The sequence below is a fragment of the Ahaetulla prasina genome, chromosome 4, assembly GCF_028640845.1.
Source record: "Ahaetulla prasina isolate Xishuangbanna chromosome 4, ASM2864084v1, whole genome shotgun sequence".
Classification (NCBI taxonomy): Eukaryota; Metazoa; Chordata; class Lepidosauria; order Squamata; family Colubridae; genus Ahaetulla; species Ahaetulla prasina.
The window spans coordinates 22,824,685-22,842,747 of NC_080542.1; the positions used below are offsets into that span (position 1 = coordinate 22,824,685).

Below are 18,063 nucleotides of genomic sequence, written 5' to 3' on the forward strand. Positions count from 1 at the left end.
TCCCAAAACACACCTTTGATCCTATTTAGAATTGGCCACATCTATGAGAATGGATGACAGATTTTATAGACTGAGGCAGTGGTAGGCTGCAACCGATTTAAAAACTGATTTGGTGAGCACATGCTTTGTGCACGCACACACCTAACACACTTGCACGTAGCATTCAAAATATAGCGATTTGAAGCTCAGCTGCTTACCTTCTAAGGCAGCCCCGGTAAGTAGTACAGTTATGTTGTGTGAATCAGCTGAGCCAGAAAGAAGGAAATATAGGACAGGATAGGGCGGGGGCAGGTGGGCAGGGCCAGCTGATTATCAGAACTACCGGTTCGCCCAAACCAGTCTGAAAGCAAAGCAGCTCACCACTGCTTTGAGGCTGCGGGGGCGGGTAGCATGGGCTTAAGGAAGAAAATATTATTTTTATACTGGAAACCTAATGTTGATTTCAGCTGCTTCACTCATGGGCTGGGGTAAGAATAAGGAAACTCCATGAGAAAAATTGGTCATCAGGGTGTGGTTGTGTCCTGGTTAAGGGCATATGGTAATAAAGGCCAGAGAAACCCCTGCTAAGCTTTTAAAAATTGGCAAACAACTTATTAATCTTAAAAGCTCACATACTCTGTGCCATCTCGTCTTGTTCCTTGTCAGGTGGGTTCCAGCATTCAGGAGATGCACGGCCTGGTCCCAGTTGGTAATTTCTGAGCACATGCTGGAGCTGGGCTGGTGTTAGTGCTGGATAATCATTTCTTAGGCGGGACCAGGATGCCTAGATATTGATAGAATACAACATATTTTTTAAAAATTGCAGTGGCCCTAAAGACAGTCCTCCAAATTTAACTCATTCTCAGTAGAATGTTTACGTGTATCTAACTCCCCTAACGCAGGTTAATTGTTTCAGAGGAAGAGGGCAGAATTATCCCCTTCCCCACATTTAAAAAAGAAACAAAGCTGGTCAATAGGTTGATATTATTGATTCATGGATTTGTTTATGAATAAAAACAACTGGAGAGGGGGAGGGCACATTTCCTTTATCACTGAATACTAAATGTTGCAGAAGCACTATTTTTTAAAACATGGATTTTGATCTAAAAGGTTTAACCAACTGAAGTTACTGATTACATGACATTAAAAACAAAGTGATCAATTTACTTGGTCTCCTAGTGTAAGCCATATACATGGCGGGATAGTGTTACTAAAGAATGGCTTCAGAAAAATAAGTGACACCTATTTTAGTATTTATTACTTATTAATCAGGACATCCTGCCCTACTAGATGCAGGGAGAGAACAAACCCACACACCTCTCATTTCTGAAATTATTACTGTGACATTTTTTGGGATTTGTATTTCAATGAATAGAAATACATAGTGAAGAAAATGGAGATTCGCAGGATGGACTTGTGCAGAACCGCAGAAAAAACACAGCTACCTTGATTAAGTCCTTGACTGCTGTATTTGCATATAAAGGGGAGGAGGGCTTTTGTAATATTCTCTGTATATTTTCTTTGAAGGCATCAGATCTTACATAAAAGACTACCAGGATCTGATAGTAAGTAGTCCCTTTACAGATGGTTCTGACTTATGATCACAATTTGGGCTGGAACTTCTGTTGCTAAGTAGGATGACTTAAGTGAGTCAGGCCCGATTTTATGATCCTTTTGGCAGCAGTTGTTAAGTGAATCATATGGTTGTTAAGCTTATCTGATTTCACACATTGCCTGGAAAGACAAATGGTCATCACATGACCCTGAGACACTTCAACTGTTATAAATAAATGCCCGTTGCCAATCATCCTACTATGGGGGGGGGGAATGCTGCAATGATTGTAAGTATGAGGATCAGTTGTAAATCACTTTTTTCACTACCTTTGTGATTTTGAATGGTCTCTAAACGAATGGCCATAAGTCAAGAACCACAGGTAGTGATCTGGCCCCACATCAGAGATGGCCCTGAATGTGAACAAAGGTCTGAGCTGCTGCCCCTCAAGCCCATTTAGGGAGAGGAGGGGGATGTGAACCAGCTCCCTCACCTGAAGCAAGCTGCTTTTGGGCACACACAACAGGTTGGCTGTGTTGCTGAGCTTCCGGAAGAATTCTGTGGCGATGTCTCCAAGGCCAATTCCTTGCAGCCAATCCAGGACGAGGTCCAGGTTGGTTCGAATCTGCACTGCTTTGGCCCACTGGAAGAGAGACTGCGAGCCACCTGGAAATGAGTGGTAGGCAGTAGGCAAGGAGGAAGAGTTGGTAAGCCAGCTGACATCTCTGAACCCTGGCTTTCCTGCCAAGTAGCTGAGCCCCAGCATAACCCACCCCCACCACGTCTGGAGAACGGAACCGCCCCTGGCAGCCAGGCTTGTTTCCTGCTGCATCCGAGGGCAGCCCTGAACTTTGGGACAGGCAGGAAATAGCCGGCTTCCACCAGAGACCAGAAGAAAAAATAGGAGGAAGCAGCAGCTGCTGGGAGGGGGGGAGGGGGGAGAGGGGAATCTGGGTAGCAGAGAGAGTCAGAATGGGATCATTGCTCAAGAGCAAAAGCAGAACTTGGAGAGTTCAGGCTTTCTCACATCTCCCTGATAGAAAGAAAGGGGTTCTTGCTTCACTTGGTTCTTTTCTTTGTTTTCTCTTTCTTTTCCTTCCTTCTTCCCTCTCTCTCTCCCTCCCCCCTCCTTTCCATCTTCTTCTCTTCTCCTCTCGTCCACATTAGCAAGTTTTTAAAAAGCACTCAAAGCCTGTTCCTGAAGTCATTTGACATGCTGCACTTCACAGTTCAATTGAAGGTCTGGTAGCTGCAGAACATGGTAAGACTGATTAATGCAAATTTGAAACCTGGCACACACAACCCATCTGGTTAGTTTATAATGCCGTGGGAATGCAGCTACAAGGAAAATATCCTTAGCTTTAGGGCAGATCTTGATCAATTCTTCACAGAACCCTTAAGCTCCTACTTTTTACAATTTTTCTAGTTTCTTACACTCTTACTTGATTCTTTTCCTTCCAACACTCAAAAGTCAGGGAAATGCTTTCTGTAAATTCCCTGCTGTTCTTCTACATCATTGTCCTAACCAAAAAAAAACAACAACACCCTTCTTGTTCTAGTCTTTCCTTCCTCTTGCTCCACCATTTTCAACCATCCAAAAATTTCTGATAATTCAAGTGGCATCATCCTTTGCTACCCTGTATGTCTTAAACTGTTCACAAGCATAAAAGATGCAACCTATTTTAGTGTTCAAAAATTGCCCTTTTTACGCAAAGCCTTAGGATATTTTTGCTTTCTATACTCAATATCAAAAGCTTTTGTATGAATAAACAAAACAATCTACTTCCTCTATCTTTGCTGATTTCTCTCTCCCATCTGGAAAGTTAAATTATAATTAGCATGAGTCAGAGTAAAAAACAACAGTTTTTTAAGGAGGGAGATACAGCTAGGTGTACCTGTTTGTCTTCAAATCTGAAGTACTGTGTATCCCTATGTTATGGAAGTGAACCTATCTAGTTTTCTTCCACAAAATACTGAAGTCTTTCCCCCCCTAATCATCCACCTCCAATTCTTTCAAATTTGTGTCCCCTTCCCCCTCCCACCCTCTGGAAATGTCTGCATACTGTTCCTGGCCCACCTCTTTCCATGATGGTGTTGAAGAGTGAAGCATTGGAGAAGAAGAAGAGGTATCCAAAGGTCTGCGAAACAAGGTCAGGGTGCAAATCACAGTCACGGGTGAGTTCAAGGGTTGCCTGGTAGATGGCCAGGATCCCTTGGATTCCCTCCGGCATACTGCTCAGCTCAGGCACATTTGATAGGTCGGTGGTAGCTGTGAAAGGGTTACTGTCTAGCAAGACAGGAAGGGCCGAGTATAGAGTCTGTTGGATGAGAAAAGAATTAGACACCAAGACTACTGGAAAAAAGGAAGGGTTGGAAGGTCAGGATTGTTCCTTGGGGAATGCATGCTCACCTTAGTGAGGTAGTACACAGATTGCTGGAATGTAGACATGATGACTTCATCTAAGACAGCCATGGCTTCATCACAGGTCTCTAGGTCACTGGAGAGCAATGCATTGTGTGAAACTCCTGCAGTGGGTTTGAGAACATTGTATAATATTACAGATAGATAGTAGTTTTACCAAGAGTTGTTCTGCAATGGAAATTAGGAACATAAGGAACATTTTCAAATTGCTCTACAAGGTACAATATTCAATAGATAACAAGCCATATCAGTTTGGCAGGATGTCCTTAGAATTCTGGGCTATTTATGCAGAAGCTATGATTCCCCTTTTTGAGCTAATATTGCCTTTTCTAGAAGAAGTGGTAGTAAACTCAGCTCCCTTTCTGTGACCTCATAATTATCATGAGTCAATAATATGAGTCTTGGAGAAATCAGGAAGTCCTATTTCCTTGACCCCTCTGTTCTGTTTGAAAAATAGTTGGCCTGTCCCTGTCCTTCAATCCTCCCTTTATCACTAGAAAAAAAGAAGATTCTTGGCTCACCTTCCAAATCCAGATCTTTCTCAATGTCTAGGACTCTTTTTTGCACTAAGTTGAGTAGCTCCATCGAATTAGCCATCCAAAGCATGAGGGGGCGCAGGTCAGCTGCCACTTCCTCAATGCTGAGGTTTCCTGCTTCTCCTTTATCTTGCTGGCTGCAAGGAACACCAGAGTGACAGAGATTAGCGTCAAGGGGTGGGGGAGGTTGAATAAATTCTCGCCTGCCAACAAGAGGCAGCTGACTTTTGGCTGGGATATTAAAACAACAACTGGACTGAATATTTTGCATTCAAGCCATTCTACACATTTTCAGAGTTCATGCCAAGTTCAGCCTTTCTTGATGATTGTGAACTTTGTTTCCAGAGGACAGAGGTGTGTGGTTTCCACTTGTGCATTTGCAATTTGCCTTTCACACTGTTCATATTTCTACCTCATAATAAGGCCTTTTCACTTCATTCTTTGAGAAGTTCTGGATATTTTGTATTGCTTATCTGGACAACACATATTCAGCACAGCCAAGCTGCAATTGTTCTAAAATTGTTTGTCACAAGTGTGACCTTAGTTATGCTGTGATTTTATAGCTTTGTTTAGTAATATTGTGTATCAAAAAAGTTCCATTCTTCTCTAATTCCTGTAATTTTCCCCTTACAGTGCTGGAGCAGATAGATACGCAGTTTTGTTTTCTTTAGGGGGGAAAATCACACATAACTAGTGATCTCTACAAAGCCTGCTGTCTCTTGGTATTTATTATGTATGACCTGGATATATATATATATACAGTCAACGTGCCAAAATGTCAGTGCTGATTGGAACTGGTAGAAGTTACCTTCATCTATCTAGATGTCTAAAGATGGAGAAGGATAAACTGCATCCCAACATCCAGAAGGCTGAGCAAGCAAACTGAACTTGACCACTTCAACAGCGCTAAAAAAATGTCTAGATCAGTGGTTCTCAATCTTGGCAACTTTAAAATGTGTGGACTTCAGCTCCCAGAATTCTCCAGCCAGTCACACAATTCAAGTCCACACATCTTAAAGTTACTATGATTGAGGAACGTTGACTCCAGAAGATCAACACATCTGCTAAATCAGCTTGTCATCCAGTATCCTTCACAAGGCTAGGAATTCTGGGAGATATTATCTCAATAAATCTGGGGGGAAGGCTAACATTAGTGAACTGAAAGTGGTTATTATGCTCTTGGGTCATAAAAATATCTTCAGGCACAAATTTGTGGAGGAGTTTAAGGTCATTATTTTGAAATGAGAACAATTCTCAATAGCTTGGAGCTGTGCCTAAGCCATTTGGGCCATCTCAGACTAAGAGTAAGATCTTTCTAATATTCCACAAATAGACCTTGACTGGACTAGCAGATGAACCTTTCTCTCCAGGAATTTTTCATTTTTCACTGCTCTCAAGGGATATGAATAAGTTTCAGCTGCCAAGAACGCAAAGCTCCGCTCCCCGATAAAAGGAAATGACTAGAGACTTCTTTGTTGTATCTCATAAATCACTCTTCTGTAGCTCAAAACAGGCTACAGTACTGACTAAGCCTAATATTATGACTTGCCTTGGAAAACATAGTCTTCTAAAGATCATTACTTTACTTACTTTTCTGGTTGTCGATCTCTGATTTCTTTGATCTTGCCCTAGGAAGAATAAGACGAGAATGAAATTATTTACAGAGGGCTACATTCTTGGTCTCAAACCCGTTCCATACCTGACAGCCAGAAAGGCTTCTACAGTTACTGGAGGATCAATGGGGGAATAAGTATTTATTACATTTACTTTATTTAAAGAGATCTGAGATGGAAGTCAGTTATGGAGGTTTTTCCCTATAGGTTCTGCACCTATATAATTCTGCTTAGCTATGGATATAAAGATTTTATTTTACATTCATATGATTTTGATTCTCTTCTGATTATTTTTAGAAATTTTAGAAAGCAAGAAAGGAAGAAGAACATAATGCTTTACTTTTTAGGTGAAGCCAGGAGAAGTAGCATCTTGTAATTATTCTTTAAAAACCAGTTATTTTATAGTACTCCTTTCTTGTATTTCATTTTTTTAAGGAAACTAGTCATGCCATCTTCAGTTCCATGACAGAATGAAATAGCCATATAACAATGGATATAACATGACACAGATTATGTGGATTTATATTAATGAGATTCAGAATGGAGAAAAGAAAGGGGGTTTGTAATTCTGAGACATGAGAATATTTGCAGCTCAGGGTTGAAATGAGGGGTCCTTGGTGTTCTCTGAGCTTGGCTGTTTTCTTGCAGATGTTTCTGCAAGAAAACATTTCCAAATTAGGTAAAGTGATCAGTGCTAGTAAGGAATGGGGTTTGCTCTGAAAGATAGTCCTCAAGTTATGACCTTAATGATGGTTTTACACCTTTTTTGCCATGGTTTTTAAGTGAATCACTACAGTCATCAAGCAAACCCTCAGTCATTAAGCAAACACTGTAGTTGTTAAACCAATCAATGGGTAAGTATGAGTGAAAGAACTGTAAATGACAATTTTTGGCAAACCATTGTAAAAGGTGGTTACATGCTCGTGTGACACTGCAAATGGTCATAAATAAAGTTGTGTTTCCAGGTGCCCAAAGATCGTGTGACTGCAGAGGTGACCCAACTTTCATAACTTTGAATCCAGGTCATAAGTCCTATTTTTCTGGTTGGTCATAACTTCCAACAATCGCTAAGCAACTGGTCATAAGTGGAGAACCAGCTGTAATTAAATAAATCTATAGGACAAATTTCCAAAATAAAGATCTATCTTTCTTAATCAAGGACATCACAGGGCCCAAGCAAAGAAGTAGAAAATCCTTTACCCAAACAGCTTCCTTCACCAACTGAGCGATCCTGGCTATCAACCTGGGCAGATGGCCTGGCTCCAGCTCCCGAGCAGCATGCTCCAGGCAGAGCCCAAAGAGAAAGGCGGGCCCCAGCCTGCAAGTGGATGTTTCCTGCAGCCGCACAATTTCAGCCAAAAGGGCCTCCTGCTCTTGGGGGCGGTAGCGGAGCTGAGGTTCTCGGCTCTTGAGATAGGCCCGGAATGCCTCCTGCCGCTCCTGTAGGGACCGACCACACGCCTGGCAAGCCAAAGCCCCCACCAGCCCTGGAGACACCCAGGCTTTGGGCAGCCAAGCTGGAGGAGCAGTGGCAGCTCTTGGATCTTTGTACATGAAAAGGAAATACTGCCCCATGCCCAGCAAATCTCCAGGAGCCAACTCCACCTGGCGATGGAGTGGGGCACCATTGTGGGTGATAGATGCTCCCCGGAAAGGCCGCACCATGGCTGAACTCCGGGGCTGGCTAGGATCGGCGGGGGGCACTGAGGATACCACACAGCAGTGCCGCGGCAAGATGTCGGGGGCATTCAGGAAGGTGTCCACAAAACTCGATTGATCTGGAGCTGGGCGACGCTCGGGGCGTCCAAAGATGTGGCGGCGACGTGTCATCACATGGATCACAAACTCCTGCAGAAAGGGAGGAATAGAGTATAGCAGTGTGTGAGAAAATGGGAAGGGTGCCGTTTAAGTGACAACAAGCCCCCTGATTTAGATGTGAAAAGGAAATGGTTCCATTTAATTAATTCCCTGCAGCCAAATGGAAATGTAGTTTTCAAGGTTACATCTTCCTCCCTACTAGCATGAAAGATCCTTCTGAAATCTGTGTAGTTTTTACTTGGGTTTGCCAACCTGTGTCCAAAAGAAGACTCAAGATTTATTGCCTGTGACAATGAGGTGCTTTGAGTGTATAAATGTCCAAAGTTTGGGGCACTTAAGTTTAGCACTGGAAACTATACACTATAGGCTGAGTTTGCATGGCCCCTAGGCTAAGTAGTTATACGCCGAGTAGTGGTTTGTGGTTCAGCATGTTGTCTTACTGTGTTTTTTGAATCCCAAGATTTTTATACTGCTGAGGGAGGAAATCCCACAATTTTTCTCTCTTTAGGAAGGTAAAAAGTTTTGTAAAAAGTAATTTGATTAATTAACTATGTTTTCATGGTATTAAAGTCAGTTCCCTAAGGCTGACTTCCTCAATCTGCTTGTTAAGAAAATGAGGTGGGGAGGGGGGCAAGGGGATGGGGAAACTTCCCCCAAGACTTCAGCTATGGTTTGTTCTCCATTCCACTTAAACGATCTTGCCCCCTGAACTTGGATTATGCAATATCTATACATGGCAGCTTGAAATGATTAAATTCTGAACTTTCCAGTTTCAAAGGAAGGCATGATTAGACCAGAAGCTTGGCCAAAACACTGCGCTCGAGTGTTTGTGAGTGTATCTGTGCGTATGAATTTTCTTTCCCCATGGCATTGGACCAGATACTTCTCAGTCTCTTTAATTCTGTTATGTGTAAATGTGCGTGTTAACAAAGACATCAGGTGCAGTGACTAGGCAGAAATTATAGTCCTTTTCCCTGGCTGGCATTCTCTGGATGATGAATTAGATTTAAAATCTCATAATCTCAATCATCATGTCTGAAAAGGATAAGAGCTGAAGTTCAGTATTTCAAGAGGTCATCCATCTGATGAACACTGTCGTAGCCCTTCCTCTCTTGGGAATGCTATGAAAAGCTTAACGAGTCCATCAGTGGATGTGAATTTACCTGCTTTTTCAAGAGGCAACTGGATGTTCTTGTTTTTCTTTGAAGACGTTTCACTTTTCATCCAAGAAGCTTCTTCAGCTCTGACTAGATGGTTGGGCTGAATTTTTCAGTCAGGGCTGATGAAGCTTCTTGGATGAGAAGCGAAATGTCTTCAAAGAAAAACCAGAAAGTCTACTTGCATCTTGAAAAAGCACCTTTGAGACAACCGTGACTTGGATGACTGAGCATCTCCATAGACATTTACCTGCTTTTCGTTGTAGCCCAGTAACTGCAGGAAATAGGGGTGTTCAGTTGGGGGCTGTATGAGGCATTGAGTAAGCTGCTCAAGGGTGGCCACATCCGTGGCTTCCTCTTCAGAGGCTGAAGGAGTTGGGTTGCCCTCAGCCTCTTCGGCTGCTTTGAGCCGTGATTCCTCCGCTGGACCACCTTCCATTGGTTCACCAACTGCCATGCTGAGCACTCCTTTGCGGTCCTTGCGGCGTTTAGTGCTAAGATTCATCTCGCTGATGCTGCGCCGGAGCGAGAGGTTGTCTGCTCTCTCTTTGGGGTCCACGTGGCCCCCTGAGGCAGCCCGGGAGCGTCGGGATTGTTGCCGCCGTGACTGAGAGTTAATACCTACGAGAATCAGAGGGAGAAAGGACTAAAACCAGGAGAAGAGGTGCAGGAGTTTCGTGCTAAAAACTCCCCAATCACTTATGACAATAAAAGTTAGTCATGCAAAATTCAGAAAAGCTGCTTTTGTACAGACTACATTACTTTGTATTATTATTTTTGGGAGTAGCTAGAAATGTTGGTATGGCTAAAGCCAAGCAAGGAAAGGAATAAAAGTAACATGTCACTGCATTAGGCACCTGTTCCCTTTGTACCAGTACGCAGGTAGTCCTCAACTTAACAGTCATTTGTTTAGTGACTGTCAAGGTTGCAGCTGCATTGAAAAAAGTAACTTACGACTGGTTCTCACACCTAAAACCATCACAGCATCCCCATGGTCACATCAAAATATGGTCACTTGGCAACCGGTGTGTATTTATGATGGTCGCAGTGTCCTGGGGTCACATGATTATCATTTGCGACCTTCCCAGCCAGCTCCCGAAAAACAATGTCAATTAGGAAACTGGATTTGCTTCATGACCACATGATTCACTTAACTGCAGCAATTTACTTAATAGTCATATCACAAAAGGTTGTAAAACGGATATTCTGATCCAGCGGTGAAATGCACTTACCTTCGCTACCGGTTCGGGAATGTGAGTGCATGTGCATGTGCTCTCACTACACATGTGCAGGGGGTCAAAAATGAGGCATAATGATGGTCAATGTTTCTCAAACTTGGCAACTTTAAGATGTATGGGCTTGAACTCCCAAAATTCCCTAGGCAACATACTGACTGAGGAATTCTGAGATTTGAAGTCCACCCATCTTAAAATTCCCAAGATTGAAAAACACCAGTGCAGATACAGTAAATGAAGCAATGGAAGGGAGCTTTGCTTCGTTTGCCTGTGAGGAATGAGGGGGAAGAGATAACACATTAGCCTTGGACTCTGTATTTTGGACAGAGAAGCTATAATGCTGGGCTAAGTAGTCACAGTAGTCTTCGACTTAAAACCATTCATTTAGTTACAATGGCACCGAAAAAAGTGACATGACTAGTGTTCACATTTACGACTGTTGCAGCATCCCGATGATTACCTGATCAAACCTGCTTGGCAACTGGTATGCATTTATTTATTTATTTAGAAGATTTATTTGCCACCCATCTCATATCCAATGAGTCTGGGCAGCTTTCAGCATTTATGATAATTGCACTGTCCTGGGATCATATGATCACCATTTACGACCTTCCCAGCCAACTTCCAATTGGCAAAATCAATAGAGGAAGTCAGATTTGCTTGATGACAGCATGATTCACTTAACACCAGTAGTGATTTTCTTAATAATTGTGGTAAAAAAAGCTTGTGAAATAGGGCACATCCAGGGGTGAAATGCTCCCGGTTCGGACCGGATCACTTGATCCGGTAGCAATAACGGCTGGTGGTTCGGAGAACTGATAGCAAAAATCCCTGGCCCCTGGCCCTGCTGAGCCGCGCCATCATCAGAGGGCTTTTTTTTTTTTTACTTTTAAAAGCATTTATCTTCAGCCGAAAACATGCCTTTAAAAGTAAAAAAAAAAGCCATTCATGATCCCGTGGCTCAGCTGGGATCATCAGAACCCTTTAAAAGCTTTTTTTTAACAACCTCTTCAGCTGAAGAGGTTGTAAAAACAAAAGGTTTTAAAAGGCTCTTCTGGCAATCCCAGCTGAGTTGCCTGATCACCAGAACCTTTAAAAAACATGTTTTCTACAAGCTCTTCGGCGGAAGAGGTTGTTAAAACAATCCTTTTAAGAGGTTCTGGCGATGAGGCAACTTCAGCTGGGATCGTCAGAGGAGCCTTTTAAAATCTGTTTTTCCTCTGGTGATCCCAGCTGAGTTGCCTCATCATCACAGGCTTTTAAAATCATTTTTTTACAACCTCTTACAACAGCCCCCGCCCATACCCACCCAATGCCCCATATCCACTTGCCTTATTGCTGCTCCTTTTGGGCTCGCAAAGCCATGCTTTGCTCTGGCTGCTGCAATAAGTTGCATCAGCTAGCAACTGAATCTGCCTGTCTGCAATCCATCTCCTCAGTGAGCAACTCAATCTCGTTATGCACGGTCACTCATGCCCTCGTTACTTCCCGTCTGGATTACTGCAATGCTCTCTACATGGGGCTCCCCTTGAAGAGCACCAGGAGGCTCCAGCTGATACAGAATGCGGCCACGCGGGGCATTGAGGGAGCACCTCGTAGCTCCCATGTAACACCTCTCCTGCGCAGGCTGCACTGGTTGCCGGTGGTCTTCCGGGTGCATTTCAAGGTGTTGGTCATCACCTTTAAAGCGCTCCATGGCATGGGACCAGGATAGTTACGGGACCGCCTGCTGCCACCAGTTACCTCCCACCGACCAGTGCGCTCTCACAGGGAGGGCCTCCTTAGGGTGCCGTCGGCCAACCAATGTCGGCTGGCGGCCCGCAGGGGAAGAGCGTTCTCTGTGGGGGCTCTGGCCCTGTGGAACGATTTACCTGTGGGACTACATCTTCTCCCTGATCTTCGGACCTTTAAGCGTGAGCTCAAAACTTTTTTTTCCCATCAAGCGGGGCTGGCTTAAATGACAAATTTTAATACTGAGGGGTTTTAGTGGGTTTTTAAGGGATTTTAATTTATTTTGTAATTTTTTACTTAGAAATTTTAAATATACAGCTATTGAATTAGATTTTTAACTGGATATTGTATTTCAAAATCTTTTGGGTATTTGTATTTTATTTATGCTGTACACCGCCCTGAGTCCTTGGAGAAGGGCGGTATAAAAATTTGAAAAATAAATAAATAAATAAATAAATAAATCTGCCTGCCTCCAATTGGGTAAGGAAATGGGGGGTTGGGGAGCTTTAAAAAATAGTTAATTGGGTTTTCTTTAAAGAGTTTTTTTTTTAGACAGCAATTTAAAGTTAAGGAAGTTTTAAATTTAGCTGCTTTTATCTAAAACAGGGCTCTCCTGCCTTAGTAACTTTAAGGTTTGTGGACTTCAACCTCCAGAGTTGAAGTTGAAGGAACTCTGGGAGTTGAAGTCCACAAACCTTGAAGTTATTAAGGTTCGAGACCCCTGATCTAAAAAATATAAATTAAATAAAATAATAAAATATTTGTGCAGCTTTCTGAGATTTGTTGTGTTTCTGTAGTGTTTCACTCTAACTACACAAACACACAAAATCTCACAAAGCTGTATGTGGCATTTTGTGTATGTGTGAGAGAGTTGTGTTGTGTGTGTGTAAAATGTGAAAGTTGGTTTTTGAGCTTTTTGTGGCTGTGTGAGGTTCCTGCTTGTTGCAGGGGCCATTTTGGGTGAAGTGCAGCTGCTTTTACATTGTGTGTGAGTCAGTTGTGTTGTGTGTGTAATGTGTGAAAGTTGGTTTTTGAGATTTTTGTGGCTGTGTTCCTGCTTGTTGCAGGGGCCATTTTGAGTGAAGTGCAGCTGCTTTTACATTGTGTGTGAGTCAGTTGTGTTGTGTGTGTGTAAAGTGTAAAAATTGGTTTTTGGTACCTCTTATTGTTTTGTATACTTTATTATTTTTATTATTTATTGTTAATAATAATAATAATAAACACGCCCACCCAGTCATCTGATCACCAAGCCACGCCCACAGAACCAGTAGGGAAAATTTTTAGATTTCACCTCTTGGCCCATCTCATTTAGCAACTGCCTTGCTTAACAGAAATTTTGGGTTCAGTTGTGGTTATAAGTTGAAGACTATCTGTACGTTGAATTCAGAGCAGTTGTGCCAATGTTTTAGAAGAATGGAGATAGCATGAATGAAGCCAAGGGCCACTGGAAAACATTACATTCTATAAGGTTGTAAATAACAGTTCTGGGAAACTCTTTTCCTCATTACAAGAACAGCATCTTTGGAACAGACTAAAGAGCTAATAATAGCCAGCTATATGGTCCTTAGAAGATCTCCAACAGAGCACAATGGGATGGATACATCCTATCATCCCGCCAACATTTGGAATTCTGAAATACATTAATTGAAGCCTTGTTTTCAGCAGTCTCGGGTGTTAATGGCTGTTAATAGGGCTGGATTTCCAAGAAAATATCAAATCTTTTGTGAAAACCTAAACTCAAGTATGTCGCACTACATTCCATGCCCACAAATTCTACAAATTAATCATGCGCTGGGCAGAGAAAGGCTTTTTCTTTAATTAGCTATAAAAATGTAGGGTTAATTTTAATTTATGTCTCTGGCTTTATATATTCTGTTTTGGTTTTAGATTTTGGTTGTTACTGGAGTGGAAGGTGGGATATAAATCAAGCATATAAATAAATTGCACATAAGGTACAGAAATGTGAATTCCTTCAAAAAACAAAAGCAAATGTCTGAAAAATAGATACAGCTCATGAATCTTTGGAGTAGAAAAACCTGACCGGCATCGAAGAAGACCACTTACTGCCTCCATCTTCATCCTCCCCCTCGATCATCCTTTCCACATCACATCGGCGGCGAATCTCAAAGCGTCGAGTGCAGCCAGTTTTGGGCTTCCACACATCTTGCAGCACTAGTGGCCGTTCACCGTCGCCAACTGCCCGGAGATACTGGGCCTGCCAGGAGCTATCCATGCCATGAACGCTTCCCACAACATCACACAACACGTAGGCATCTTCAGCATTGGGTTGTGTCACCCCATAACGCTCCAGGGCCTCCCGCACCAACTGGCGGGCAGTGGAGCGTGCGGTTGCCAGCACGCTCTTATAGTTGGCACCCATGGAGATATCCCCTCCGTAAATTTTCAGGACTCCTGGCACTTCTCCCTGAGACGGGGGCTTGACTCGTTCTTCGGGCAGGGGGTCAATGAGATCAGCTAGTTTCTTCTCACTGGCCCAGCGGCCTCCACCCCCACCGGTGGGCCCTCCCACCCCACTTCGCAGGAACAGCGTTGAAAGCCTCTTGTGCCGCGCAGCCTTATTCTTGGCTGGGCGCATCTCCACAGGTTCACTGCTACGACTGGCAGTGTCTGAGGACGTAGACCTGAGGGGAGAACAGACAGGGTTGGAAGGGGTAGATCCCAACCAATTCAGCTGGATTGAGATTCAAAGGGGAAAGATCAATCGATAAATTCCGAAGTTATTGGTCTATGAAGAGAAGCAGAAGCTCATGGAGATTTATTTTGTTTTATTTTCCAAATTTATATGCCACCCATCTCTCTATCAAAGAATTCTGGGATGAGCATTTTTATAAGGCTAAAAGGGGGAAAATTATATTGCCACTTGTCCAAATAGGCTAATACAGAGAACTGAGCCAAAGCATGTCTCCCACTTGAGATAATCATCTCAAGACATAGTTTTCGCTATTTTTTACATTTTTAAACCTTTTGGATTCCAGGATCAGGACAGAAAGTGCTGTTTTTGTACCAATTGTTTCACGTTGTTGTCATTTAGAGCAGCATTTCTCATCCTCGGCAACTGTTGAGATGTGCAAACTTCAACTCCCAGAATAAGAAACACTGATATCTGGGAAATTTCTCCATTAAGCCAAATCTGAGTGATGGCAGTTCTGTTGACTGGTAAGCAGGAAAAAGATGGCATCAACAAACAGTTGGAACAGCCCAATTGATATAGCTGTTTACCAATAATTTGGTTCAATTATTTTCTCTATCTTGGAAAAATTGTGAGAAATTTGGGCTAAATTCTAATTACAAGAAAGATATCCCAAATAGGCAAGCCTGGATAGTGGTAAGGATGGGATATAATTGAAAGGAGATGTAGAGATGGGGAGGTTTCCTCACAGTAATACGTTTTTTATTTGTCTTGTACTACTTTGCCAAATCACAGGGAAATATAATTTCTACCCATCTGTTCAGCTGTCATCCTAGCTCCCTAAATAAGGGTCTTGCTTTGATCCTTGGGATTTTCTTTGTCTGTTCAATGTTGTATGACTTCCTGGATAAATTAACTGTTTTGAATGTGCATTTGTTGCATGTGATGATTCTGTTCAAAATCAGTGACTTAGTATCCATAATGGTTCTTTAATTATTCTGAACTGAATGAAGGAGGAAATGCAGATGAGAGTGAGGTGAAGACCAATAAGATATAGAATATTATTTGACTGAAAGCATGGAACTCACAGTTGCCATTTGATGCTGGGGAACATACCATAATTTTGCAAAAAGATGTGATAAATTGGATTTACTGTGATGTATATACACAAGTTATTTCTTGTTCTATAAATCCCAAGAACTGATTTCTCAGAACTAATCCTGGGCTGTAATAGAGGTAGTCCTCAACTTATAACCATTCGTTTAGTGATCACTCAAAATTATGGCACTAAAAAAGGTGACTTATGACCGTTGCAGCATCCCCATGATCACGCAATCAAAGCTTAGGTGCTTGGCAACTGACATGTATCTATGACAATTGCAGTATTCTGGGTCACATGATCATCACCATTTGTGACCTTCCCAGATGGCTTTACAAGTAAAGCCAATAGATAAAGCCACCGTCATTTAGTGACGGTGTGATTTACTTAATAACAGCAGCAAAGATTGTAAAATCGGGCACAACTCACTTTACGATCACTTACTTAACAATGGAAATTCTGGTCCCAATTGTACAATTTTTGTCTGAACTGGTGCAATATCTTAAGAAGACAAGCACTGAAACTCATATACACTGCTGTGAATTTGAGGTCAGTTCAGATGACCTGACAGGATTTCTTTTAGTGTAGTAAATCTTGAATTTGATTGCAGCTGTTTTCACAGGCACACCTCAGTTGCAGCCAGTCTTTGCTCTGTCAATAAAACATTTTGCCAGCATAATGGTGTATTGCCCTGGCTCCTAGCACTATCCAACATATTTTGCATCTGACAGGTGAGTGGGATTTTGAGGGGCTGACTGGCTGATGAAGAATCAATAGCACTTCTATCCCATCCTCCTTCTAAGAAACAGCCCATCCCCACGTTTCAGTGTTACTCGGGTTTACTAATAATCAAGCCTGGTATTGTCATATGAACACATCTGTTCAGAGGAAAGGGAATTGCTATGAATTTTAGATATAAAAACAGCTTAAGAGGGAAACTCAGCAATATTCTCTTTGAATACCTACTTGACAGACCCCACACTTGGCCACCTACGTCCCAACTTTGCAAAATGCTTCTTTGGTGAGTTGATCCACAGCCCAACAGGAAAATGAAGTTTCCCAAAGCGGGGGCTCCCATCTTTTCGCTCATCGGAGAACATGATCACAAACACTTGGAATTACTACAAGACACAAGGAGGGGAAGAGGAAGCGGGGGAGAGAAAAACAGACAGAAAAATACAATCTGTAAGACAGATTCTTGGTGACTGTGGCCCTCTCCTGGTTGATGTTCTTTGACCTAAACAGAGTGGCTTCTGCAACATTTGGTGGCAGCTTCCCCAGCTGTTCTCACCCCTTGCAGCTATAATTTTTTTATTTCCTTTATATTTAAACCTTGGCTTTCTGAATGTGACTTGATACAGGGCAGAGCTGTTGGATATTAAGAGCATTGGTCACATAGAGCACAATATTAACAGTTTTAATTTCTTTCTTAAAACAGTATGGGCTTTTTTGTGCTTTAATATAGAAAGGCTATGAACAAGAGATGTGGCAGGGCAGGGGTTTGGATATTATCTGTGTACCACAATGACTGAAAAAATGAAAGAGATACTTTACAAAATCAGATTTACAAAATCTTGAATTTCACAGAGTTCAAGTTAATCTGGCTATGCGACAATCCCCAACTTCTTCTCAGTTGGATTCCAATTTGAGTAGCAAGGTTGATAAATCTGTTAGGGTATTAAGGTAACTCATCTGGGCTGCAAAACTCCAGATAATCACTATTTGACAGCAAGGAGTTACAAAAACTCTTGACTTTTAGCTGCCACTTAATGATCACCTGCATTTTTGCAGCCAATTCTGCTAGCCCTACAGTTAAGTCTCTCTGCTTCTGTCTTTCTCTTAATTTGCCACCTCCAGTCTTGCTTGACTGGCTCTCTAAGAGAGTAGCTGTATCTCTTACTCTACAAAGAGCTTTTCTTTAAGGGGCTGTTGGATGGCATTCTTTTATTTTAATCTAATTCTAGGTCTGTTTTAGGTAAAGACGCAAAAAAAGAGAGTGAGGCTGCTGACAGAGATGTGTTAGCATTGCTCATCAGTACTTAGCACCTGGAAAGCATTGGCCCCAACATCGGACATATGAGCAAACCTACATTTTTGTTAACTTATAGATTTGAAACTTTGAACTACATCACCTGACCTGTTTCAATCCATTTTCTATTCTATTCTATGGGCATATGTACCTATTTGCACAAAATGCACAGTCCTGAAATGGATCTGGAAAGACTTTGCTCTCCATTCCTTGTTTTAGTTTGGTTTGTTCTTACTCTCCTG

The 18,063-nt window shown here is 42.2% G+C and overlaps 1 protein-coding gene across 6 annotated transcripts in view; it reads right to left on the reverse strand.

The window, feature by feature from the left end:
- The window catches only part of RASIP1 (Ras interacting protein 1), a 31,543-nt gene that overhangs the window by 12,163 nt on the left and 1,317 nt on the right, over positions 1–18,063 (reverse strand). For 4 of the 6 annotated variants that reach the window (XM_058181620.1, XM_058181616.1, XM_058181618.1 and 1 more), the window contains exons 2-11: positions 16,759–16,913; positions 14,108–14,685; positions 9,328–9,698; positions 7,303–7,950; positions 6,080–6,117; positions 4,475–4,626; positions 3,942–4,057; positions 3,609–3,849; positions 2,025–2,197; positions 616–763 (exon numbers count right to left, since the gene is read on the reverse strand). In XM_058181620.1, the coding sequence (XP_058037603.1) occupies positions 616–763; positions 2,025–2,197; positions 3,609–3,849; positions 3,942–4,057; positions 4,475–4,626; positions 6,080–6,117; positions 7,303–7,950; positions 9,328–9,698; positions 14,108–14,685; positions 16,759–16,892 (2,599 nt within the window). In that variant the 5' untranslated portion in view covers positions 16,893–16,913. The remainder of the gene's footprint in view (positions 1–615; positions 764–2,024; positions 2,198–3,608; positions 3,850–3,941; positions 4,058–4,474; positions 4,627–6,079; positions 6,118–7,302; positions 7,951–9,327; positions 9,699–14,107; positions 14,686–16,758; positions 16,914–18,063) is intronic. The other 2 variants (XM_058181621.1, XR_009154962.1) reach the window with 2 other exon arrangements.